The sequence below is a fragment of the Dryobates pubescens genome, chromosome 25 (genome assembly GCF_014839835.1).
Source record: "Dryobates pubescens isolate bDryPub1 chromosome 25, bDryPub1.pri, whole genome shotgun sequence".
NCBI lineage: Eukaryota > Metazoa > Chordata > Aves > Piciformes > Picidae > Dryobates > Dryobates pubescens.
In genome coordinates, this window is record NC_071636.1 from 2,108,567 (window position 1) to 2,133,582 (window position 25,016).

At 45.1% G+C, this 25,016-nt stretch overlaps 1 protein-coding gene across 1 annotated transcript in view; it reads left to right on the forward strand.

Annotated features, from left to right (window-relative positions):
* The first annotated feature begins 8,737 nt into the window (after nt 1–8,737).
* MED13L (mediator complex subunit 13L) overlaps nt 8,738–25,016 on the forward strand; it is a 199,766-nt gene continuing 183,487 nt past the window's right edge. Inside the window, exon 1 of the mRNA XM_054173322.1 lies at nt 8,738–8,920. Within this exon, the coding sequence (XP_054029297.1) occupies nt 8,849–8,920 (72 nt within the window). The 5' untranslated portion in view covers nt 8,738–8,848. The remainder of the gene's footprint in view (nt 8,921–25,016) is intronic.

Below are 25,016 nucleotides of genomic sequence, written 5' to 3' on the forward strand. Positions count from 1 at the left end.
ATGCAAATTTAATAGTGTGTATAAGGACCTGGATGTGAAAGATGGATGGATGGATGGATGGATGGATGTACAAGGAAATATGAAAAACTATTTCATACAAAAAGTCTGCACCCTGGTTGCTGAAGGCCTGAAGTTCCAGAGCTGTCATCTAAAAAGAGCTTACAAAGACTTTCCAGATGGTGGTAACTGTTTCCATCTATCCATACAGAACAGCCAAGGCCTTGCTAGCACGGATAGTGCTTTTTGCCTGTCTTCTGGAGGATCCTGGTGGTTGTTCTTCCAAAAGAGTGTGAAAATGTTTACACCCAAACACACCAGGAGAAAGCCAAACAGCTGTAAGAATTGGTTCAAGCCAACTTTTATTCACTTACAGCTGCAGGATCAGGCCCCAAGTATAATTTCATGGCATCTGTGTAACACCAAAATTGCCTGTAACTGAGAGTTATCAGCTCCACTTTTCATAGGTCATAATGGTAACACAACATTTTAAATTCCCATCTCTTTGGGGCTTTTTATGAAAGTTTCTTTATAGTGCTTCACTTTGCAGAAGGATTGTGGAATCTATCTGGTGAATTTAAAACCACAGCCTGGAAACTGCAGAGGTTGCAGCAAGAGGAACAGTAACTCTAGAAAAGAAAGAATGAATATTTGAAGGGAGATAAGAAGGAAGGTAACAGAAGACAAAAGAGAGAGATAGAACTACGTTAGTCCAGGCTCTAGTGTGGTCAGTGATCACAGACCGGAAGCCATAGTTTCTATTCATCATTTTTAGTCACAGAACCTGAGCATGACTTGAAAAAACCCAAACCCTAAAGATTTCTTAGGACTTACAACAGAACCTTTACCTTATCTTTTCCTGACACAGTCAAGCAAAATGATTTTTAGAATCACAAAAGACATGTTTGGCGTGGTAGACTTGATGTGCCACTTGCTTGGACTTGGGCTAGAAAGGCCACTCTGCCCCCGGCAGATCTTCTTCCTGTTGTAATTTTAAGCTTCAAAGTAAACCTTGGGAGTCTGGCAGGAGAAGCCCATGTATATTTCAGGGCAATATTTTGCAATTCTTGTTTTTATAGCAATAAACACCTTCTAATGCCAAGGTGAAAGAGGACTTCAATCCAGACAAAATAAGATTCTTAAACACTGAAAGCTGCACTTAGATTTTAATATTTGAGTTCCCATGCCAAAAGTTGCACATTCCACATGTGCACTAGGGGATGTTGCCTGGCTGGCTGCTTCTGAGGTTGGAGCACATCAAGCTACAGCACCCATCCAGAGTTACCCTACAATCTAGTCCAACAAATAAACGTGGAGTTTTGTTCTCAGAATGTGTTTGCCAAATGTTATTTCCATATTTGCTTTGCCTTTTACCTTCAAATATTTTCTTTCTTTTTTTTTCCCCCCCCTCTTGTAGTATTTTTATCCTGTATCTTATTTAACACCTTTTAATAAGCTGAATTCTTACCAAGCGAGCACAACAACATCTGAAAGATGAAATCTATCTCTTTGATGGTATGAAACCATGACCCAACAGGCCCATCCTCTGCCTGCAGGGCTAGCAGGAGCTTCATGTTTGATTATTAAATCCTTTAGAAACTCAGGTATGTTTATTCATAATGCAAGGTATCTAGCCAACATCACAATTCTCTTTTGAGTGCAAAAATCATTTACAATTAAAAAGCATTTGCCATTTTGCTCTGACTAAATCACGCTCCCCTTTTATTCCTGAAGAGTTTCAGTTGTCATTTGCTTCTTTCTGTTTTTCCAAGTAGCTCATTTGCTTTGGCTCTACCGAATATTTAAATGGGAATTTACAGCCGTGTCTCACAGAAACCAACAGGGCATGCTGGTGCACAAAACTGCTCCTCATCCTGAGTGAAAATAAACACATTCCTTTCTCTTCCTTTGGTAGCTGCCTTTGTAAGATCTCACTGGCCGCTTCACTCTGCACCGAAACTCAGACCACTGACACCTGCAGCTCTGCAAGGCCCCTGTCACACACACAGAGCATTCTCATTCCTGTTTGAAATCAGCAAGTGAAAACTTGCTACCACGGTGATAGCATTTTGACTGTCAAATGGGACATCATATCTGGGACTGCCTAAAGGTCTGGGGTTTAATCTTACCTATGACTCTTTTCAACAACTTTTATTTTTAGCATTACATCTTCTTGAAAGTAACGGTTTGCATTTTGCTGTTTGCCTCCTCCCTTCCAGTTATACCTGAAATGTCATCTAAATATCACCATGATGTAGGCAAGAAATCAATCTACTTCTCTGCTCCTGAGCTGCTTTTATCCTTCCACCCAAAGCCACATTTCTGGACACCCTCCTTGTCTTTTCTCAAATTGCTTACTGGCATTTTGAACTTCACATGGCCAAATGTAGCTGTCCTTCTTTCCTGACTCCATAACACTCTCATCACTAGTAAGGCACCATGCCACTAGTATGGCTCTTTATAACGAGTCAGGCACCTTTGATGCCTTCCTTTCTTCCCCTGTTCATCCCACTCTTCACCACTCTCAGTTCCTGCTGCTACTTCATCCATAATAGCAAGAGATGACCTTTCCTCTTTCTAGACAGTAAAAGACCTTGTCTAGACTCCTCTTGCCCTCCACTGCTTCCTTTCCTGCCTCTCTCCTACCTTTCACAATCCAGAGAACAAGGAGCTGCTAAGATAATTGCTCTGGTTTTTGATGAAAATACAGGAGTGCTTTCTTTTAACTCCATGTACAGCTTCATGTCTGCTTCACCAGAGTAAGCTTAAATGTCTCATTCTTGTCGTTATGACTCACTTATTATCTTGAACTTTAACTCTTTTCTCTTTCCTAATGATATGACCTTCAGTTAATCTAACTCCTCTACAATAGTTTGCAGATTTCTTTCAACGTTATCTTGTAGGTGGGAAAACCTCCCAAAATTGGCTTTCCAGGTCATTAATCTTTCCCCAAACTGTTCCTAGTATAGTGTTCACCTGAGAAAAGAAAATAATTATCAGGGAATTTTCACATGTATAACTCTCAAGAGGGATGCTGCACTGACCTCTGTCATGGGTATGATTTTCTGAACCCCGCCCCAGTTCTGACCTTGAAACAGTTGTGCCTTGTGAGAAGCTTGTTCCTGTAAGTGGATCCAGGGATATCAGCAGATTTAGTCAACAGAATCTATTTATTTGTGAAAGGCATTTGCAAAATCCCTGAAGTATAACAACTGTGGGGTCCAGCATCACATCTGGCAGTAGCCCTACATTTGGTCTTTTCTTCATCCTGGAAGAGGAAAAGAAACAGAAACTCTGTGAGGTCCCAGCAGACTGTCCCTGCTACTGCTGATTGTCAGAGGACAGTGGTGAAGCACTGATGAATGGTAGCAGTGTAAAAATCTCAGCTGGGAAGGTTTGGAGTCCTATGGGCTGTGTTTGACTTGCTTTTGTGCACTATGCAATAGTCCATGTGATTAATTTTGACCAAAAAATGCATAGTTTCTGTAGCTATTGCTCTGGATAGGGATGGTTGTAAGCAGACTACACAGATCTGTCTTGCACTATCTATTGATACTATCAAGCAAGGACAACTGATTCACAGCCCACACTCTAATCACTAGCAGGACTTAAACCATGAACAAAGGTTTTGCTTACCTGTTCCTATACCCATCCCTTCAGAAAATTGATATCTTGGTTTAAAATTCAGGCATTTTTTCACCTTTACCAGGAATGAATAAACATATTGATGTAGCCATCCCTGTGTCCTAATAAAATGAACATGACAATCTGTAGATTATCAGTGCTTCAAGAAAACAACCACACACACACAAATCTATTTAGGATTACTTAATGTGTGGATTTTTCTTTTCATTGTTTGTGAGGATAAAATTAAATGGTGTTCATTTCTTTACGCCAGGGAAAGAGTTGGGTTGGTTTCAGTTGGGGCTTTGGTTTAGTTTTACTTGCTGGTTGGTTGTTTTTTTTCCCACTTTTGAGTCTTCAGTTTGTGGAAGCAAAGGTTTGTGGTTCAAACCCAAAAGCATCATGAGTTTTTATTTATAAACACTTGTACAACAACACAAAAAGTAAAATTATTGGCTGAATTAATGCAACCTTATGAAAAGCAGGCAGTGACAGCACTGGAAACATACAGCCTGTCCTGTACCGTGCTAGAACATACAATAGCAAACCACAGAAACCAGGGAGAAAGCACTTCTAAAATTCTTTGAGTTTTAGTAAGCATTGATGAAATTAATAACCTGAGGAGAATGTATTTAAGTGCAACTCAAGAGCAAAGGGAAAACAAAATTTCTTTGTTGCTTTTTTTTGATGTGCAGAATAATTAAAGACTATTTGCTTGCATGAAGTTCATGATTTGGGTCTCCTATCATTTTTCCCCCTCCTGTCCTTTCCATCACTGGGATTGCAGGCAGCTGAAGAGGAAAATTTAGAAAACAATAAAAATGACACTTGAGTAAATTGGACACAAGACAATCATTCCTTACACTGCCAGAGCTGGAATTTGTGCTAGTGAATAACCATTGTGTCTAACTCAAACACGTGGAAAACCACTTTCTACCTAGAAATGAGTTGTCTTTGATACGAAACATCAAACACTACTTCTTTTTGACACAGAAGAAACTTGGCTGAACTCCAGTTCTGCTGCTGGTGTAGGAAAGGCCAAACTCTCTTAACCCAGACTGGAGGAGCCCTGTCTGAAACGAGCACTTAAGTCAGTTGTGTTCCTCATGTAAATAATCTTTCCTTCAGTTGGAGGTACTTGAAAGTACAGCAGAGTGGTTGTATGTTAATACAAAGTAAACCCAAGCAACCGTTTGACATTCTGGCTTTCCTTCAGCCTCCTGACATCTTTGTTTCTTCCTCCATCTTTAGTTTGAAGCATAAGCAACACCTGCTGGTGAAAACACAGTCTACGGAACTGCTGAGCCATCCCCCTGGCAGAACAGGTTTGATCATTACTGTGAGCTCTGGGTAAGTTGGTCTAGAAATACAATAAATTAGGACTGATTTTGTAAGGGCAGGTACCTGGCTCCTTCATGGAGCGCTTATCAGCTCTGTAGGGTGAAGGCTAAGCGTGACCCAGCTGATCTCCAGGAGCCTGGAAAGTCCTCTCTGCTTCTGGGTGTTGCAATTGCAGCTTGCACGTTAACACACCAGGGAAATTCAGCGAGAGGTTCCCGTGGCTTGCTGTATTTTGTCAAAGCAGAGACCCCAGTGCTATTGTTTGTGTTCATTGGTTGGTTTTTAAAAAAGAAGTGAAAAAATAAAAAAACAACAAAACAAACAAAAAAAACCAGGGAATAAAACCTGAATACCCAGAGCTGGGAAACATGTTCCACCACATACCATCTAGGGTAATTACACATGTGCAAGTGTCACTTGTACACGGTATCTGTGAGGCGAACAACTTCTGTTCTCAGTCACGCTACTGTCAGAAGACAGCAAGGGAACTTTGCTAGTTTGGGGCTGTGAAGCGAGTGATTAGACTGTAATGATTTCTCTGCTCTGTGGTCACTGCACACAATGTAAGCCCAAGTGACTGGCAAACAACCGAAGGAGATGCTGTCTGTATGCAGTTCAAAACCAAAATGAACTTTGACACGTGGGGACATGGGCAAAATATTTGACTAGGAACCTTTTGACCAAAGCTAGCAGCAACCCTTCAGCTTCAGAACACTGACCTACTGCAGGTGGTTTAATTATCCTGGAAGATTTCTTCATTTAAGGAGTAGATGATAGTGTTCATAAGAATCCTGAAAAATGGCCAGAGCAGCATAGTGTGAGTGTATTAACATTTCTGCCCATGAGAATGGATCTGAATCATGTGTCAGACCCCACATTTTCATGAGAAAATCCAGCATTATAAGTCATCACGACTTGGAAGATCCAGGAGAGGAACGCTGACAACTGGAAATACCATTTGGAGTGGAAGCAGCATATGGAAGAAAGATGAATTCTGCACAGTATTGTTAGCTTTCTTGGGCTAAGCAATTATGTGTTTCTCAGCTTCAAAATATTTCTATAGTACAAAAATCACATTTTTGATGATAAGGGATGTTCTTTTATTCCAGCAACAGAATGAATACTTCCTCAAAGGGTTTCTTGTACCCTAGGTGTTATTCAGGGATGGTGCAGTGTCTTTACAGAGAACTGTACTATTTTAATGTGGAGGGATGTATTTTTTGGTTGGTTAATACATGTTGCTTGACATCTTTACCGGTGTTTATAAGACTGATTGATAAAAGGAAGAGGTCCTAAAGGGGTCCTGGATGGTCCAAAGTGCTGCCCTGATTCTGGATTGCCAGGCTGCAGTGTACAATTTGTAGACAATGACAGTTTGGGTACTTTGTCAGCTGTGCTTTGCAAGAATTTGGGGCTTTTATAGCATCTTTGTGCTGCTTTGGTCCTCCTCGATGAACTGAAGGAGGACAAAAGTCTCTCCCTAGGGTGAGTCTAGGCTTTCTTTGGCTGACTAACATGGAAAAACAAAACCAAACCAAAATTAAACCCTGCAGTTGTAATTGAACTGAATAGTTTATCTGTGTTGGAAAGCGATTTTCTTCTCAGTGTTAGAAGCCCAGTCTTTGCAAGGCAGAACTGCCGTTCAGGGTGACAGTGATGGGAACAGGGCACGGTGGGTTGGATGTGCCAGATGAAGAACAGACGTAGCAAGAAGCCTGGTCCTGGTGGAAACATTTTTCTGGCCTGAATTCAACCTCCCCGTGTACGTAATTGAGGTAAATGGCTGTGCTGCTTGTTTGACGTTAGATCTGGCACTCTGAGGTAAGTCCAAACAAACCCCATTCAGTCACTAGAACAGATGCTAATCTTCATTTAGTACTGAGAAAAGTAAATTGCAAAAAAATCAGATTAAAATCACGATAAGGAAAGCTGCCACTGAGCAGAGTGAGAACTTTTTCCACTGAATCAGGTCAGTGAAAAGGTGTGACATTTCTGTACTAAAGCCTGTGCTGAATTGCTATATTTGTCTTATAGCAGAACTGCTAAATAATCTTCACCTTTTGAGCAGCAATGTTTGCTTTCTGTCACCTGTGGAACACTGCTGGCAGTGAGGAGCTCAGGTAGGGGAGCTGTAATCTCTCTGAGCAGATCCTCTCCTGCTGCTTAGAATCAAAGGGGCATTAAAAACAGTGACAAAGTAATTGGCTACAAATTACATATTTTAAACAAAGTTTAAAAACTATCTGTTATTTGTGTCAATCCGGTCTTCTTCTCCGGGGCAGGACTGCTACAAGAACTAATTCCATTTGATTAATTCGAGTATTTTCGAATTGATTTGATAGGGCAACAACTATTCGCGCTGCTTAAAGCTGTTCCCAGTGGAAGGAGCGTATGGCTGCTTTGGATTCCAGCGTAGTTGCGGCTCATGGGCTCTGCAGATCTTGGGGCTGAACTTGACTTTTCGCAGGGCGCGTTGTGGAGCATGTGCCCTGATGTGGAGACCGGAGCGAGTACGTTGTGAAGCCGGTTTGCAACTACAGTGACAAGCCCCAGGTGTCGGGGGAGGACCCGTCAAATGTCTGTCCCGAGGGTGATGTGCGGAGCAACAGATGGGAGCGGGGTCGGGCAGAGCCGGCAGCTCCGCCCCGAACAACTTCTTTTAAGTAACGTTTTCTGGCGGCGAGAGACCCCTCGGCCGAACCGAGTCGGAGACGGCAGGAAAGCTCCCGGGCCGCTGCTCTGGCAGCGCCAGCAAGAGCAAAGTTTGTCCGGTGCCGGGAGGTGGAGGGCGGGACCCACTCCTCGGTAGCGACCCGACCCCAGCCCGGCCTCCGCCGCTCGCCCGCTCCCGCCGCGGCCTCCCCGGGCACCACCGCCGCCGCCGCCCGCTCCAGCGCGCCCCCAGCGGCCCGGCGGGCGCCGCTGCGACGGAGGGAGGGGCTGGGGGGAGCCCCAGCGCCGGCGCCCCCGCCCTCCGGCGCGCATCACGTGGGCCGCCGCCGTCCAATGGCGAGGCGAGCTGCGGCTGGCGGCCGCCATTGCTGTCAGAGTGGAGAGAGGCAGAGGCGAGTGTGTGAGGAGGAGCGGGTGAGCGGGGCCGCTGGGCGGGCAGCGCCAGGCGGAGCGGGGCGAGGACGGGCAGGGACAGTGCTCCCTCTCTGGGCCGGGGCTGCCGTCCGCCGCCCGCAACACCGGGAGTCCCGCACGGAGCGTAAACAAGGCGGCGGCAAGCAGCGGCAGCGGCAACAGCAGGAGGAGGAAAACACCATCCACCCACAGCCAGCGGCGGCAGCAGCGAGGGGCGGCCGGGCGGGGAGGGGAGGGGACACGGCCTCCGCCGGCACGCCAGACAGCGCCCCCCGTCCGCCGCCGCCGACACTGCCCGGGGCCGGGACCCTCCCCCGCCCCGCCCGGCCCGTGTCCCGCAGGGGCCGCCGCCGGGCCGCGGGAGGAGGAGGAGGAGACGACCCTCCTCTCTCCTACCTCTCTGCCCTTCGCCGCAACGTGTGCCCTGGCCGGGGGGGGGCCAAACCTGGACGCGGAAGGAAGGCCCCGGGCCCCCCCCCCCTTCTTCTCTTCGCCTCGGCGGTGCTGAGGCGGCCTGCAGGACTGGAGGAGGCTTTCACTCGCGCTGCGTGCTGAGGGGCTCGCACCAAGAGGCGCCGCCGGAGTGGGCCGCGCGGGCTGAGGCTCGCCGGGCCGGCTAGAGAGGAGTGCTCCCTCCCCCCCGCCCCCGTAGCGCGCCCCCTGCCGGCCGCCCTCCTTCGCTCCGCGGCGAGGGGCCGGCCCGCGGCCACCACCGAGCGGTGCCCGCTGCCTCTGTCCCCAACGCTGCGCCCGGCTCCTCAGACATGCCCCGCTCTAGCGGCCGGGCTCGCCGAGGATCATGACTGCGGCGGCGAACTGGGTGGCGAACGGGGCCAGCCTGGAGGACTGTCACTCCAACCTCTTCTCGCTGGTGAGTGCCCCGGGGATGGGGAAACGGCGGCAGTCGCCGCTACTTAACCGGGCGCTCCGCCGCGCAGCAAGTTTGCCGGTTGGGTGCAGCTGCCAGGGGCTTTATAGTCGGGGCCCGTGGGGCTGCTCCTGCGCTGGCCCCTCCCCCGGCCCGGCTCCCCGTGTTTATTTTGCTCTTTAACGTGGTTTGCTGCGAGTGAGTGGCTGGCGCTCCCAGCTGCGCTCCTCTCCAGAGGAGAGGGCAGAGGAGACGGATGCTGTGTCCCCTGCCTGCACGACCATCTTCGCCGGTGACCAGGCTCGTCTCCTCGCCTTCCCTAGCACTCCGTGCCCTGATGCTTTGTGCCTGCCGTGCTAGCTGGTAGGGTTTTCCTTTCCGTTCACAGTCACAAACGTCATTTCGGCAGCAGCAGCCAGCAGTCGTATGAGGTGATAGCCTGTCGAACTTGGGCTCTGGGCTTTTGTGACTGCGTGTCAGCCGTTGTTACAGCGTGGGCTCCACTTGGCTTAGATCGTGCTTGGGGGCAAGAGGTGAAAAAGCCCCAACCTTACAGTTTCGTTCTTCTCTGAAGAGAAACTGGCTGCAAAGGCAGTACGCGGGATAGCTCGTTTCAATAGATGCTGTCTGTCCACCTCACTGGGAACTGACAACTTCCTACTCGTGGTTTAATGTGGCAAAAATTGTGGTGTCAGCTTTGGCTAGCTACAGGTTTGTCATTTAAATATAAACTAAGACAACAGTTTGTGTGTAAGGGCAAAGCCGTTTGGAAAGACATGGCTTTATTTTACCTGACACATGCTGGACCATTATCCCTTCTGGCTGGGCAAACAGCTGGATGAGTGAGAGAACTGTTTGATCATCAAGAGCCTTCTAGTGCTGCCAGGGATCATATTGAGGGAAAGGAGGGACTGCAGTGCATGGCGTGGTGTAGTTAAGTGAATAATGCAACTTTGGGGCTAGCATGAGGAGAGATTTAGTGTGGTTTCCCCCTCCTTGCATCAAAGCTCTGCCAGAACTGGAGGTGGGTGCACATGTTGTGCTTGTTCTAATAGAAAGGAATTTTTAGCTCCCTCGTAGGAATTATGGAAAACTAATTAAAAAAGCAAATTATCCAGCTCTTTGTTTTTACCTTTTGTTGTATGTTTGTTAGTTTGCCTCTATTTTTAATGTCTCTATGTTTGGGTTTTATTTTGCTCTTAGCTTGTAAGGATCTGGGGCAAGAGCCATAGCACACAGCTAGAGATTCTAGAGAATAAATGTAGTTCTTTGGCGTCTCAGGGCACTGTTCTGTTCTTTAAGCTTGATTCTGTGCCTCTGTTTGATGGTGTGTTCTAATATTTATAAATATCTATCAGGGCTGTGGGTATGGAGATGCAGGAATTGTTCCAGTGATTTTTGACTGCGCTGCTCTTACCCAGTCAGAAAAATCAAGCAGTGAGCATGATGTAGACAATTGGATCTGATTGTAAGAGCAAGGTGGTGGTGAATAGTTTGTCCTTTGCAGAAGAGAGATGTGAAGCCCCTGTTTACTAATGGAGAATTGAGCAGCCTGGTTTTGAGAAGCTTAACTTTTCATGTGGTTGCAATCTGCAGAGCTGTCCCTGGTAACAATGAGTGTTGGTGTGCAATTAGCATAAATTATCAAGTGAAGTTATTCCATCGTTATTGTGGCTTGGTCTTTTGGTTCCCCCCCACCCCCCTATGTTAAATTTTAAGTGGGTGTGTAATATCACTGAAATGAGTTTAGCAGAATCCTTTTGCAAGTGAGTTTAATAATAGTAATGAGTTTAATGTGCAACCCTTTAATCTGCCCTGTAATTTTGTGGGAGGTTTCCATACCTGTAATGTGGTGCTGTGTGTTAAACTGTAATTTTTTTTTATTGTTTTCTGGCTCCAGTTGCCAAAAAGAAGATGCAATAAATTGGTATTATTATTTTTTTTTTGCCCTAGCATATATGGAAAGTATTGGGGTGGTTTGTTTTAGAGGATGTTAGAATTGGTTGGGATTTATGTATCAGTGGAAGATAGGGAGAAAGGAAATGCTGGAAGTATGTGGCCAACACCACTGACCCTTTCCCCTCAAATTGTCATATTCATTTCAAAGTGTATGAAGTGTTCCAGCTACAGCAGTCTGGATTCCCAATTAGAGAGGCTTTTGCTAATCATTTCCTTTTTCAGTGGAACAGAACAAAACCTTGCACAAACTAAACCTGCTGTGCATGGGAATTTTTCTCTTCTTTAGGAGGGAGCTGCATTACAAAGCTTTCCGAGACGGATTCTGCTATTAGAAGTTGACAATTTTTTTTCATCACAAGCTTTGTTTTGGGTGGGACTCACAAAGAATTATCTTGACTGGGGAACTGGAGTTCTGAAATAGTTCTAATCTTGAGTGATCCCGTTCATTTGGGTTTAAATACTATTTCCTCCCACAAACGTTTGTGGTGTTTAAGAAGAATGCTGCCTCCCCACCCCAGGGAAGCCAGAGCTCTGTGCTGAGCCTGTCTGCTTGCTGTAAAGGATTTGGGTGGCTTGAACAGCTCATGATTTCTAGCTTATTTTTCTGTCAGCTATAGACAGCCTGTAGAGAGGTTGGGTACCACTATTTTTTCCCTGCATCTTCTTACACAAAATCCTGTCTAAAAGCTTTTTCATAATTGGTTCTTTTTTTCACCAGAGAGGTCCAGAAAGTACAGAGCTCAGAATAGTTCACCTGAGGAGAAGGTACAGTCTTAACTGAAGGTTTTAAACTCTGAATGTCCAGATGCTGAGTGTGATCTCAGGCTTGCATAGCTGGGTTTCAGGAGGTGTCCCTGCTCTGGCCTTGGTGACATGAAGGGCTCTTGTCCCTAGTGGGTATTTCTCCATACTGAAGCAGAGATCCAGTGCTGCTCTAGAAAATGGGTTAATAATGTTTGTGTGCTCTCTCAGGCAGAAAAACCCCACAGACAGCCCACACAAAGAAATCTGAATTCTGCTCTAAATGTAAAGCATTTCTTAGTAAAGTGATGCAAGGGGCAGTTTGCTTATTTGTCATCAGAATACAGGTCAGGTAGGAGCTTGTTCCCAGTGGCATGCACTGATAGGCTTGGTCACTGGAAACACCCTTGCTGTTCAGAACCACTTTTTCTAGCACAGCAGTAGAAGGAATTCTGTTTATCCTAACTCTTTCTGCAGTAGTCAAAATATCTGCTGCTGCTTCTGCAAAGGAATACCTGTTTATCAAAAGAGCATTTACTAAGCAATCGTTAAGGGTCAGTTTATTTACGTACTAATGAAGAGTTGTCTAATAACTATTTAGAGACAAAGTGTTCTGAGGTAATACACTTTATATTAAAGCTTCAGACCCAGCTGGCAAAGAGTCTTCCTGTGAATAATCCTTAGCCATAAAAGTAGCCTTACTGAAATTAATTTGACTTTTCCTCTGACTAAGGGTTAATCATACGACAGTGAGGGCTTGGGTGAAGTATGGAGATGTCTCCTCCACTGGTAGTGGTGGACCCACAGGGATAAGTCAGTCTCTGAAGGCTGGGGTGAAGTTGCATAACATTTTGTATGCTGGAGGTGGAAAAGGAGTACAGCCAAGGGTGTCAGGAGTGACCTGAAACTTGGTGTAGCTTTTATGAAGTGAAAGATTAGATACTGTAGGAGTCTTCAGCCTGGAAAAAACCATGATTGTGTTCTTGGAAAGTGAGGCCTATTTATAGAGGGCTTTATAGCAGCTGGTATGGGAGATGTCGCGACTGCTCCTTTCAGTGTGTTCTTGCAGAAACTGCTGCCAGGAGGGTCTGGGGAGCAGGGATTGTCTCTGTGTTCCACTTAATATGCAAAGGCAAGTGTACAAACTGTAAAGGTCAGTGCTGCTGTTGCTTTTTTTTCAGTTCCCAAAGAGGAACAGAAGTTGTTGCTTTCCGTCAGTGAGTTTTGTTGTGGTTTGTAGGAAACTGAAGGCAGCCGAGGAAATCCAAGGTGGCGTTTTGAGTTTTCCCCTTCAAGGTTTCTGATGGCACTGCAAAGTGCAGAATGCAGAGGCTGCCGATGAGGTGCTCTCTGGTGGTGCATAATTATCAGTTAAGGACTTCATAGTAAATGGTTGATTGCCCAACCAAATCCTTAAGTAGTAGTAAATGAACCAGTAGTTGTTCTTGCTTGTTGTAGTCTCATAAATGCAGTGCTGCAAGCAGTCGGCAGGTGCTTTGGCATGCAGGATGTTAGATCACTACGTGCAACATACCTTGCTTGCTTCACTTTTGTGTAGGTGTCAGTTTGCATGTGGGTACACTTAAGAAGTGTAATTAACCTCTCAAACTCTCCAAAAGTATTTGACTCTTCACTTATCTTTATCCTGAATGCTATTAGGTAACAAGATAGCAGAAGAAAAGTGACATTAGAGAGCTTGCTCACTTCCTGCTAATAAAAGATGCTTTCAGGTTTTAAATCCCTCCAGCAGCAGGTTTTTATGATGTCCTGTCAGAGTGTTCAACAGTTTAATGGTATCTATAGGGTGTGAGCTTGAAGAGCAAGGGCTCAGATTTGCAAGACGTTGGGGATGGAGAGACATTCAGTCAGCTTGCACTGCTTCAGGAGTGGGTTGATGACTCTCTGCTGGGTAATGAACCTGCTCTGAACACCCCAGAAAAACTTGGGGCTTGCAGGGGTGACATCTGATCAGGACAAAGCCTGCTGAAGAGTCTCAATCTAGCTACTGAGAAATACTGCAGTGAAGTCCTGATTGTCTTCTGAATGTGACATCTGCTGGGGCTGGGAATCCCTCTGCAGTGTCAATGTTCTGATTTGGGTGACAGCGTGAGCCCTTTGGTGAGGCGGCTGTCGGGAACATCAGCCTGAGTAAAGAGTACACAAATAGCACAAGTATTAGGCTGCTGTATTAAAAAAGTAATCCCAGGTAGCTGCATCTTAAATGTCATCATTTTCACTTGCTGTAATGCTATCTGAAAATACAGATTTCTGGATTTTTCTACATAGTTAGTGCAGTACTGCCATCAGAACCCCAGTTCTCACAGGCTCTTAGGGGTTGGAAGGGGCCTCTGAAGATCACCAAGTCCAAGCCCCCTGCCAGAGCAGGACAGGTCACACAGGAATGCATCCAGACTCATTTGATCTTGAGTATTAATTTTTTTTCCTTTTCCCCTTCTGCTTCTGAGAGCACTTCCTCAGCTGAAGGAGAGCAAAGAAGGAACTCCTTAATCCTATACACTGACCTTTCTTCTGTCATTTCCCTTCTTGACAATGCAATTAGTTTGAGAACCTGAACAAATGGAAATTTTGAACTTCAGTGGACAAAAAAGAAAGAAGTGGTGGATATGGAAGATGTCTGCTGTATGTGCTAATTTGATTAGCTTAGGTCATTAGATGAAGAAGGAATTTTTAGGGACTTTCATTTTTCTTTAGTCTCCATGTTTTCAAGAAGTTTGTGCCTTGGTAGAGGGCTGTAAGGGGTGTGTGTGCAGATGCACTTTTGAAAGAAAAACCTCAATGCTAGTGGGATGTTCTGCTTTGTAATAAGCTGAATGTCACACATCTCGTGTGAAGCTTTTTCTGTGCTGGATGAGAAAGCTTAACTTCATGTCTCCACTTTTCCTTTGTGGAATTACACCACTTCCCCCTCCTACTCTTAATTTTTACATCCTCAGTTCTAGCAGAATCCAGTATCTGTTAGTGGGGTTTGACTACACCATCCCTGTTGTAGCAAGAATATTGCTACAAACGTTCTCCCTCATCCCGTGCCTGGGACCACACTGCACCTTCCTGCATCTTTCATTGTCTTCCCCTGCTGTTGCATCTCCTCACAGTCACAGTGCTTACACTTCCAGAGCCCTGAGCCCTACTCCTCCTTTTTCCTTTGCTTACAGTTCTGTCTCCTGACTCCAGTACACACCAGAAACATCAGATGAGTTGTTTTTCTTTTTTTCTTCTTTCTTTCTGCTTCCTCCTTTGTCTTTGGGGAAGGTTACCAGTTGATGCCCACAGACTTATTCCACTGCTGTCCTACAAACCCTTTTCCTAAACTGGTCTGTGGGGTCCTACAGATGACTTAACAGCACTGAATAGGTGGTTGGTCTTGAAAGACTCCTGCTTCTAAGGCTGCTAAGTGTAGGTGTAGATTCTTCCAGGTCTGTGTGTATTCAGTTGCTCTTTCCTGGGTGAGTCGAGTGCACTTCTTTGTGTGCAGAGTCCAGCACAGCAGGATTTGTGACTTATTATTTGTGTTTATATGGCACCAACATGAAAAAAAGCTGTGCTCTGACTAGAATTGTGCTCGTTTTAGCATTAACTTGCCAATTTTAAAGTGCACAAGTGTTTTCAAGAGAGGATCCCAAATAAATGCAGATTTGTTTCTATGGAGCGTGTATTTACACGGGGGCATCCCTCTTCCTCAGGCCAAACTTTCATACTGCTTTCCTTTGAAGCTCTTAAGTACTGATTTAAAAATAGATCCTCTCCTCTGAGTTCCCCACCATCAGCCTGTAGATTCAAAGAGAAACCAGCTAATAAAAATATTCTGCTCTAACAGATTTCAAAATACGAGTACCCCCTCGTGTTAGGTTCCCCCTGCACAGGGTTGTGAAGTGTGCATAGCACAGGGATAACAGGGCTGCGATGCTGGGAATGACAGCCGGCCTCACTCCCTGCTGTGGCTCCAGCCAGCTCTGCAGCCTTGCCTTGCTATGATGGCTGTACTCTGAAGTGATAACGACGTTTGAACAGAAACCACTTTGATACCGTACACTCGGAGCTTTTCAGATCAGGAGGGTTCTTAGCATTCTGCTTAGTAAGATGATGCCTGTTTTCCAGTGTCTCTCAGACAAAAGGTTTAAGGGTTCTTTCCTTTGGCTTGCTCTGGGAATTTGGATTAATTTTGATAAAGCCTGACTCTCACTTCTTACCTCAGTCTGCTTAAAAAATGTTCTTTCTCACCGAGTCATGTGTGGCTGGATTCACTTCCCTGAGCAGAATGGCAGCAGTGCATATGGAAATGATGACTTGAGCTTTCGGTGGTGTTCTCTCTTTGTTTCTCTGAGGCAGGAAATGTTACTGTGTGTTGCTGTTGTATAATGTGCCCCTAGGCAATATTTACATTTATGTGACTGACACAGATGAGCTCAAACATCCACAGCGATCAGCTTATCACAATGGAGCAAAATCAGCAGCCTTCTGAAATTGATTTTCAGTCTGAGATCTAAGACACTTATTTCTGTATCCTGTCTCTGCTCCCTTTAGTCAGCCAGTGTTACAGGGTAGTGTTCATTCTTCTTTATGAAAAGAAAATTATTACTTACAGAGCAAAAGGTGTGGATTTTTTCCTCCCTTTTTTCCCCTCCATACCCCTTCATTCTCATTCCATGCCCTGGTGACCCAGTAAGATTCATAAGCTCACATGTTAACTTGAATTGGGCAACTGACCTGAAAAGGCATGGGCTGAATTGAGATCAAAGGGGCTGTGTAACCACAATCCATGTCTTAGAGAAGGAAACTTAGAGCTTGCTCAGTAAAACTTTATTAATTCATCTTTAGCTCCAAGAGGGCTCCAAGAGCCTTGTCAGTGCTTTGTTGCCTATTCTTATGGCCTATTCTTTGCCTGTAAAATACAACATTTTACCCATAAAATACAGTATTTTGTGAGAACAGAGGACTGGAAACGAAATTCAGGGGAAAATTCTTTTGTGCCTCCTGACCGGGCATTGGCAACCTTCAGGGTCTTGTTAATGATGTGTTCAGAACTAACAGTTTCAAGACCTAAGTTTCCAAGAGGTTTGGTTTGTTACCATATGGATCCATGACTTTTTTTGTCTTTGAGTCTTTGGCTTGCTGGGAAGTTTTCAGATCTAATCAAGTGCATCTGCAGTCTTTTAGCATCAGGTGTTTCATGAATCTCAGTTCATCTCTGGGTGCAGTATTACTGAATTTGAGGGCAGCTCTCAGAGTTACCAAATCCATCCCAGGAACATCTTGTGACTGTGTCAAGTATTTTTGTAAAATGATAGCTACTGTGCTGACAGAAGAGGTTAATTGGTTCAATTACTCAGAATTCACTGGTTTCAGGTTTAACTCAGTGTTTCTGGCTATTTGATTTTCATGTGTATTTTAATACAATTCAGAGTTGAGCTCTCCATGAATTTCCTTCTGGCAAGAGTTGCTGGATTCTTGGCTTTGCAAGAATGACAGTAAGAAAGATGGCAAAATGAAGCTACAGGACCAGTCCTGTAGGATTTATTTACTCCTTTCTATATTAAGGGAGATTCTTGAGGTGGTGTTTTCAGAGGGCTCAGGGATCTTGGCAAACTGTGTAACAATACAAGCTTTCCTTGATGTCACTGCTCAAGACAGGTTTGATGTTAAGAACCAGGGCTGTCTGCTTGTATTTCATAGAATCATAGGATGGCTTAGGTTGGAAGGGACCATAGAGATCATCTACTCTAATCTCCCTGCCATGGCCAGGGATGTCTCCCAACTAGGTTTGGTTGCTCAAGGCCTCATCCAACCTGGTCTTCAACACCTCCAGAGAGGGGGCATCCACAACCTTCCTGTGTGTTCCTCTTCCAGAGCTGCACCAGCCTTGTACTGAAGAACTTCTTCCTCAGCTTCAGTCTAACCCTGCTCTCCCTCAGCTTCAAGTCATTCCCCCTGTCCTATCCTTATGAAAAGCCCTTCTCTGGTTTTCCTGTAGGATCCTTCCAAGTATTGGAAGGCAGCTCTAAGGTCTCCCCAGAGTCTTCTCTTCTTCAGGCCGAACAGTCCAGGCTGTGACCTATCTGGATGCATTTCTGTGCAACCTGCACTAGATTCTATGGTCCCGATCTGGCAGGGGGTTGGACTCGGAGATCTCCAGAAGTCTCTTCTAACCCCTACATCCTGTGGTCCTGTGAACAACCCCATTTCCCTCTGCCTGTCCTCACAGGAGAGGGGTTTGCAGTCCATGGATCATCTTTGTGCCACTGCTCTGGGCTCACTCCAGTAGCTGTGTGCCCTCCTTATGCTGGGGACACCAGAACTGGATGCAGTATTGGAGTATTTCTGCCCTGCTCCCACCTTCCTAGCCCAGTGCCAGGTGGCTGGGCCAGGGCACATTTGGGCAGGCAGCAGGGTTTGCTTTGCAGGTCAGCGATGGGCACGTGTAAAACGGCTGCCCAAGCTGTTGTTAATATTCAGTAAGCAGTTCTGCTTAGATGTGCTGTACAAAAATGTTCTAGTATTCAGTTCTCAAATGCAGGGTTTTGTTAAGGGAAGAAAAGGAGCTGCATTCTTTAACTGACTGTGCCAAAGTTTACTCTGCTTGGCTTGTTACTTCCTCCAGCCCCTCAACCCCCATATGTCAGATTACTTGGTTTGGGAAACATCTGATAGTCCATTGTATGACTCTGATGTTTGACATTTCCTTCCTCCTTCAGCTTAAAAAAAAATTACAGTTGGAGGAAGAGAGAAGATTCCTGCATTTACTTGTGGATTTGCTTCTACTCTGGGTATTTACTGAGCTCTGATTCCCTTTTTGAAAGGGTCTTGCAAACTTGGTCGTTCACTGTCTCGGAATAAGGAAGGGATTCTTTGGCTAGCAAGATGCCTGTTTGCTTGCTTTTGTGTGCTACCTGAAGTGTGCAGTGGTAGCTTAAATTTCACTGTCCCTTCTTAACCAACTACTCAGAATAAGTTACAGGGTAGTTTATTCTGTTTTTAAAAGAAGCTGGCTGAAGTGTTACTGAACTCAGAGGCACCTTTTAGTCTGCTCTGTAAAATAGTGTCTGTAAGCTGACCCACAGGGGAGGTCACTACCAAAGCCTAGGGTTTGCTACACGAAAAGAATGGCTTCAGTTGCTTCTGTTTTTTGTCTTGGAGATGGCATTTTGCCTTCAGGCATTATACATTTGGTTCTGATGTGGGTAAACTTCACCTCTTCTCTTTCCCATAAAACTGCCTCACATCAAAACCCCACATGTCTTGTTTTGAAATGCTTCCACCTGCTTTGGCTTTCTAGGGTGATGCATTCTCCAGGGACTTGGAGAGATCTTCTGAACCTAGATTGCGACCTGTCCACTACCTGTTCAGCTGTTCAAGTTGGCCTTTCCATTTTGCCTTTCTCACGTGTGGCAGTGAGATTCTATCAGGACAACTTCCCATTTTGTGTCTCTAGTTCAGCACCAGTGTGTGGAAGTGCTTGCCCCTGAGATGCAGCCCTGTGCTGTCACTGCCATCTTACAGTTTCCTTATGTTTTTCTCTTGAATATTTTTGACTTGAAAGCATCTCTTCAAGTAATGGCTAAATCTCAGCCCGTTGGCTCCCATGCTTATCACATTGTCCTTCTACAGCTCTGCTTGATGAACTTGGTTCCAGCCTTTCTGGTAGGTGAGAACTGATGACCCAGGTTCCACTTTGGAATTGAGATTTTCTGAGTCAATTAAGGAACTGGAGATTTGCTAACCAAAACCATGCACTGAAGGTGAAAGATACTGATGTAATTCAGAGTCTTTCCTCAAAAATCCTTCTTTTGTTGTTTTATGATTGTGGGGGTTTTTAACACTTCATGGAGTTGATTCTGAGTAACTATTACTGTTTTATTAATGGTATCTGGCTAAAGAACATGGCATGGAAACAGCTTTATGGAATCAGAACAAATTCATAAACTCACAGAATGGTTTGGGTTGGAAGGGACCTTGAAGATCATCTAGTTCCAACCTCCTGCCATGAGCGGGGACATCTCCCACTAACCCAGGTTGCTCAAAGCCTCATCCAGCCTGCCCTTGAACACCTCCAGGGAGGGGGCATCCATGACCTCCCTGGGTAACCTTTTATCAGACACTTTTGTCAGATGGCTCCTTGTTTTATGCCTGCCACTCCAAACTTACTTGTTGGAGTTTCTACATTTGCCAAAACTGTTGAAATCCAAACATTAAATTTAGAGCTCTTTTATATTTTCCATGAGGAAAGATGGTACTTGGTTGCCAGCTCAGATGTGAGACTGGTCTGACTTTTTTCCTCTTTGAAACAATCTGTTTCAGGCTACCTCCTCCCACAAGGGCAGAATCCCACCTACATCTGGGAGAGAGAGGGGGAAGACCACCTCCGTTCTGTCAGTGCTGGCTCCTGTTTAGGCCTAGCAGCTCATGCTATTAGTGTGTGGGGGTTAATGATGGTATGTGGGCTCTTTTGATTTAGAAGTATCTTGGGTTTTCTGCTCCTCAAATCTATGCTGTAGTATCTCGGATGTCACCAGGTGCAGAAGTTCATCAGGAAGATATCTGATAATAGGATTTTGGTTACGGTTAAATCCTTCACTGAGCCTTGGCAAAGATAAAAGTTGACATAGAAATGCCCTGACACTGTTGCTTGTCACAAACAGCTCTGAAGTAGTAGCATTTAGATAATCTGTTCCAGGGGGTATGAAGGAAGAGGGCAGCATGGTATGAAGAGGTTTATCCAGCACAAAGCCCTTCTGGCAGCACGTGCTGCATGCAGCCGTGTGCTCAGGTTCTTCCTGTTTTCAGGAGCAGATGACAACAGACCAGGGTCAGTTTTCACATCCTTCATTTTTCAAAGATTGTTGGTGGCTGTCCTTTATCCTTTCTGTCCAGCCTCTTGACACTCTGCTTGTAGAGGACAAGGATGAAAGTCAAATATGTCACTCAACTGGTGATTGGTTGCATATTAAGAGGAATGAAGCTCAGCTGCTCGTTCGGCATGGCACAGGTCTGCTGTTGGCCATGTAAGGATCCTCTCAAAATTAGATTTTCTTTCTAATGCATTGTTTCTCCCATTCTTGAGTTCAGAGTATGAAAAAGTTTGCAGAGCTCTTGCCACGTTGTCTGCCAGTAGCTTGGCCCAGCAGAAGGGTCCTGCTGAAGCCGAGCCACGGCTGGGTGGGTGCAGGCTGAGGCCTCCGGTGGCTGCCATATGCTGCCTCCCTCTCTGAGGGGCAGAGGGGATAAGCCCCGGGGGAAGAGAACACAAACCATTCCCTGCTGTTTTCAATTGGGGAGGATCAAGAGGGGAGTGTTAATGTGTTGTTTAGTAAGTGATCTGATTTCAGGAGACTACACAGAGCTCAGATAGTTTTGTTTTGTGGGCTTTGTTAAAGCAAGAGAGATACAGACCCGGGAGCAGAAGACGAGAGACTGTGTACAAGTGCTTGTGCTACTTCAGCCTTAGCATGAGAAGCTGTGTTATCCACAGAGGAATCTTTCTTAGACTGCAGGAATAATGCACAGCTATGAAGAAAATGATTTTAAAATTTTTTAACATTTCTTTTTGATGAAACAGTTTCTTCTTTTCTTTGATGTGTTTCTTGCCTCTCTTATTTCACTTCACTTGATGGGGACTTAGGCAGATGTTACTAAATATTTGATTTGAGTGGGAGTGAGGGACAAGAGTTCTTGTCAGCCTGTGTTTGTCTCCCCCCTAAGCAGGCGTTCTTACAGAGTAGTTTCCAGTCCTCCAGTCTCTGTCCTTTTGTCCTTCCTTCCTTCCTAGTGAAGTGTATGGAGATGACATAAATTTTCTCTGGTATTTAAATGGCTCGAGCAGAGTGTGAAATGATATTTTGTTGCTGTGTGAGGATGATGTAGTGAAATGAAACACTGAAACCAAAACAGATGGTGCTAATCTTGAATCTGTCTGCAAGATCTTATAGCATTTAATTAAAATGGTGGTGTAATTCCCATGACACCTTTAACTACAGTTTAAATTCTTGGACTGTGAACTAAGGACTTTCTTATGCAGATTTTTACTCCTGTGCATAGTCCTTAGTATGAGTCTCTGGTGGCTTCAGAATAGCTACTTACTTGAATGAAGCTCTCTAAGCTGAGGCTCTAATAAAACTGGCAAATATATATATGGTGTTTACATTTTTTATGTTCCAACTTGAAGCATAAATTGTAGATTAAAGAGACTTGGCAGCCAGGGTATCCTACACAGAAGCAAACAAAAATAGATAAGAGAAGTTGTTTAGATTGTGCCTAGCTTCAGAAGCTGCTAAATACAGCAGGTTGAGGTACCTGGGGCAGCTAGACATCTTCCCCTTGCTTAGAAGGGCATATGCTGAGAGCTGTTTTTTGTGCTGCCTTTGGTTAACTGAAACTTGTTTGTAGCAGCACCTGATTAATGGTGAGGTTTAGTTTGGTTTCTCACATTCCTTTTTTCTTAAGGAGACTAGAGACACCTGATTTTTGTTCATAGAATCCCAGGTTGGAAGGGACTTCAAGGATCTTTTAGACAACCTTTAATCTGTCTTGAGTAGCACCTTTTGGACCGGTAATTGGGAAGTATTTTATACTTGGGGCTTTCTTATGTGTATTTGATAGGAGAACTGAGATAAAATGACCTGAGCAGTGCCATGCTGAAAAGTCAGGGTTGGAGCTGGGGGCCTGAGTGATAGATACCTAGTTCTTAGGCTTGTAGACCCTTCAAGCCTTTCCTGGAGATCTTCACCTCCTTTTCAGGTACATCCTTCCTATTTTAGAAGTACTTAGGTACTGACTCTCTACTCTGAGGCCTGAACCTTCCTTAGCTTTTTTCACCTTTCTGTAGTCTATGAAGCAGGAAAAAAAGAGCCTGGTAATATAAGTTTAGCCATTGAATTTCTCAAACTTGTGATGCTCTGCCTTTTCCTGCTTCTGCTGTGTCTGCATTCTTGTATAATCTCTCCAAGGGAGCTTTGTGTATGAAAATGGATGGAATTACTCAAGTCTAATGCAGAAGTCCATTTAGAATTGATCTGTCCATTTATCATACCACATGTATAGTCCAAAAAGCACTTGCTGGAGATGAGGGGGAAAACAGAGGAGGTGGAAGATGTTTTGTTTGTGATCCATCTGCAAGGACTGCAGAAGAGGGAAATAGTCACAGTGGCTACACAGCACTAATTATATCTTCAGGGTTGCTGGTAGCATGCCAGAATCAAGTTGTGCAGTGTGAAATGTTGCTGGGATGTTGTGATTTCTAGCAACCTCAGCTCTGCCAATCTGAATGGAGTGCTATGAGATCAGCAGAAGACCCTTCCTGCCTCTACTGTTCTGATTTAAGCCTGGGTGGGGGTGGGGGGAGAGAATTGGATCTTAGGTTTTACTTCCCTTAGGTGGTTAGTTGTGGATGGTGTCCTGGAGTTAAGATGGCTCCAACCCTCAGCTGTTGAAGTTAGATGGGAAAGTGTATTTCAGGCAGCAGACTAATGGTGGTAGGAGGAAGTGCTGATTTGCTTTCTGTGTCTCTTCTGCTTTCTTCTGTGTGTAGGGGACATCAGGACCTTCAATGGTCTTGGTTCATTTCTTCTGAAGCCTTTTCAGTCTGCAGGGTCACCTAGGAAGAAGGAAACCTCTGCTTGCACTCCTCCTCAAAGGACATTGTTTCTGTGGCCATGTTTATTAATGACAGCATAGCTATAGCTGTGTTTACATTAATACCTAATTTTTGGGTATATTTTGGATGCCCACGTGGAATTTTGGGTTTGAACATGCTCTTCTGCCCTGGTACTTGCTGTGTCTGAAAGCAGCTCCTTGGGAATTGTACTGTAAAACGTTACTCAGAACCATGGAATCGTTTGGGTTGGAGAAGATCTTTATTTAGATGGAGTCCAACCATTCTCTAACTGTACCAAGGCTGGTGCTGAACCACAGCCCTCAGCACCACAGCCTTGTGTCTTTTTAAACACCTCCAGGGATGAAGATTCAGGCACCTCCCTGGGGAGTCTGGTCTGGTGGTTGGGAACCCTTCCAGTGAAGAAATTTATTCAAATGTCCAACCTAAGCCTCCCCTGGTGTAACTTGAGGCCATTTCTCCTCCTCCTGAAAGATTTTGGATGTTGGACACAGAGGTCTGATTTGTTTCCTTGCAGGCTTGGCTGAGTGCAGTTAGAACAGGTATCTTACACACACTTTATTATGTCTCCAATTGTAGTTAACTAACTTCAGAATGAAAACACTGTAGAAAAGCTCTTCTTGTCTGGGGAGCTGAGCCCCCCCACAGCTCAGCCCTCCAGAGCACATATTCCAAAAAGTCTCTTGCATAATTTACTACCATAGCAGTAAGGATTATTAAGTTCCTTTTTGTCAGGGATTTTAGTGTTAAGAGATTGTAGCAGCCATAGTAAGCCAAGCCTGCACATATGGGCAAAGGTACAAGAAACACAATGGATGACATCACCTGGCAAGACTCTGGCTTTGTTCTGCATTCATTTCTAAGCAGTTGGGAGTTAAAACAGCTTTCTCACAGCTCTGTCCTCAGGCTGGCAATCTTGGGTTCTGTCTCAGTGAATACTTCAGGTGGTGTAAAACCAGCAGGCTTACTAAAAGTAAAAGGAACAGCTCTGCTCCCTCTGACCTGCTTTGCTGTCCTCTGTCTTGCTGCAACGAGTGTTTCTGGCTGTTCAAATGAATCAGATAAGGAGATTGATTAGAGGGAAGAAAACCTTTTTTTAGTCAGTTGTCCTCAGTATGAGTCTGTTGAAGGAGCAGCACTGCCAGGAAGCAGAAGTGGTGGAGTCAGCAGCAGATAACTGATGCAGGGAAGGCAGGCCAGTCCAGCAGGGCTTATAGCACCAGTGCTTGCTTGTGTTGGCTTAAGGTGCACGTCAACAACAGCCTCTGTGTGCAGCTTAGGGTTGTGTTTTATCTGATTGTGCTGTCACTGAAAGGGGAGATCCCACTCTGCTGCTGCTCTCAGCTGTGTGTTCTCCCTCCTGCCCTGGTGCTGATGTGGCTGCAGGGGAAGCTGTCACTCTGCTGAGCTGATGAACACTTTTCTTTCCTTTTGTTTCTCATCTTTCATTTGGTGAAGTGATTCTATGCACCCAAGGATTGCATCATCACAAGATCCAATGTCAGCCTGGGAGGTGGAATGGTGTGCCTGGGTGTGAGGAAGAGGCTGCCATTTTGGTAGCAGCCTTTGTTGACTGCTGATGAAGCATGAGTGAAACCATGTTTAGGTCTTCAATACCACCACCAGAAACACTGGCCAGTGGCTTCTAACTACAGAATGAGGCCTTTTAAAACTGGTGCTGTTTGTGTAGATTGATGTGGATACAGAAATTCTCCCTACACTGTGCTAAATGCTTTAAACAAAACATGCTGCATAGTCACAGAATTGTTTGGGAAA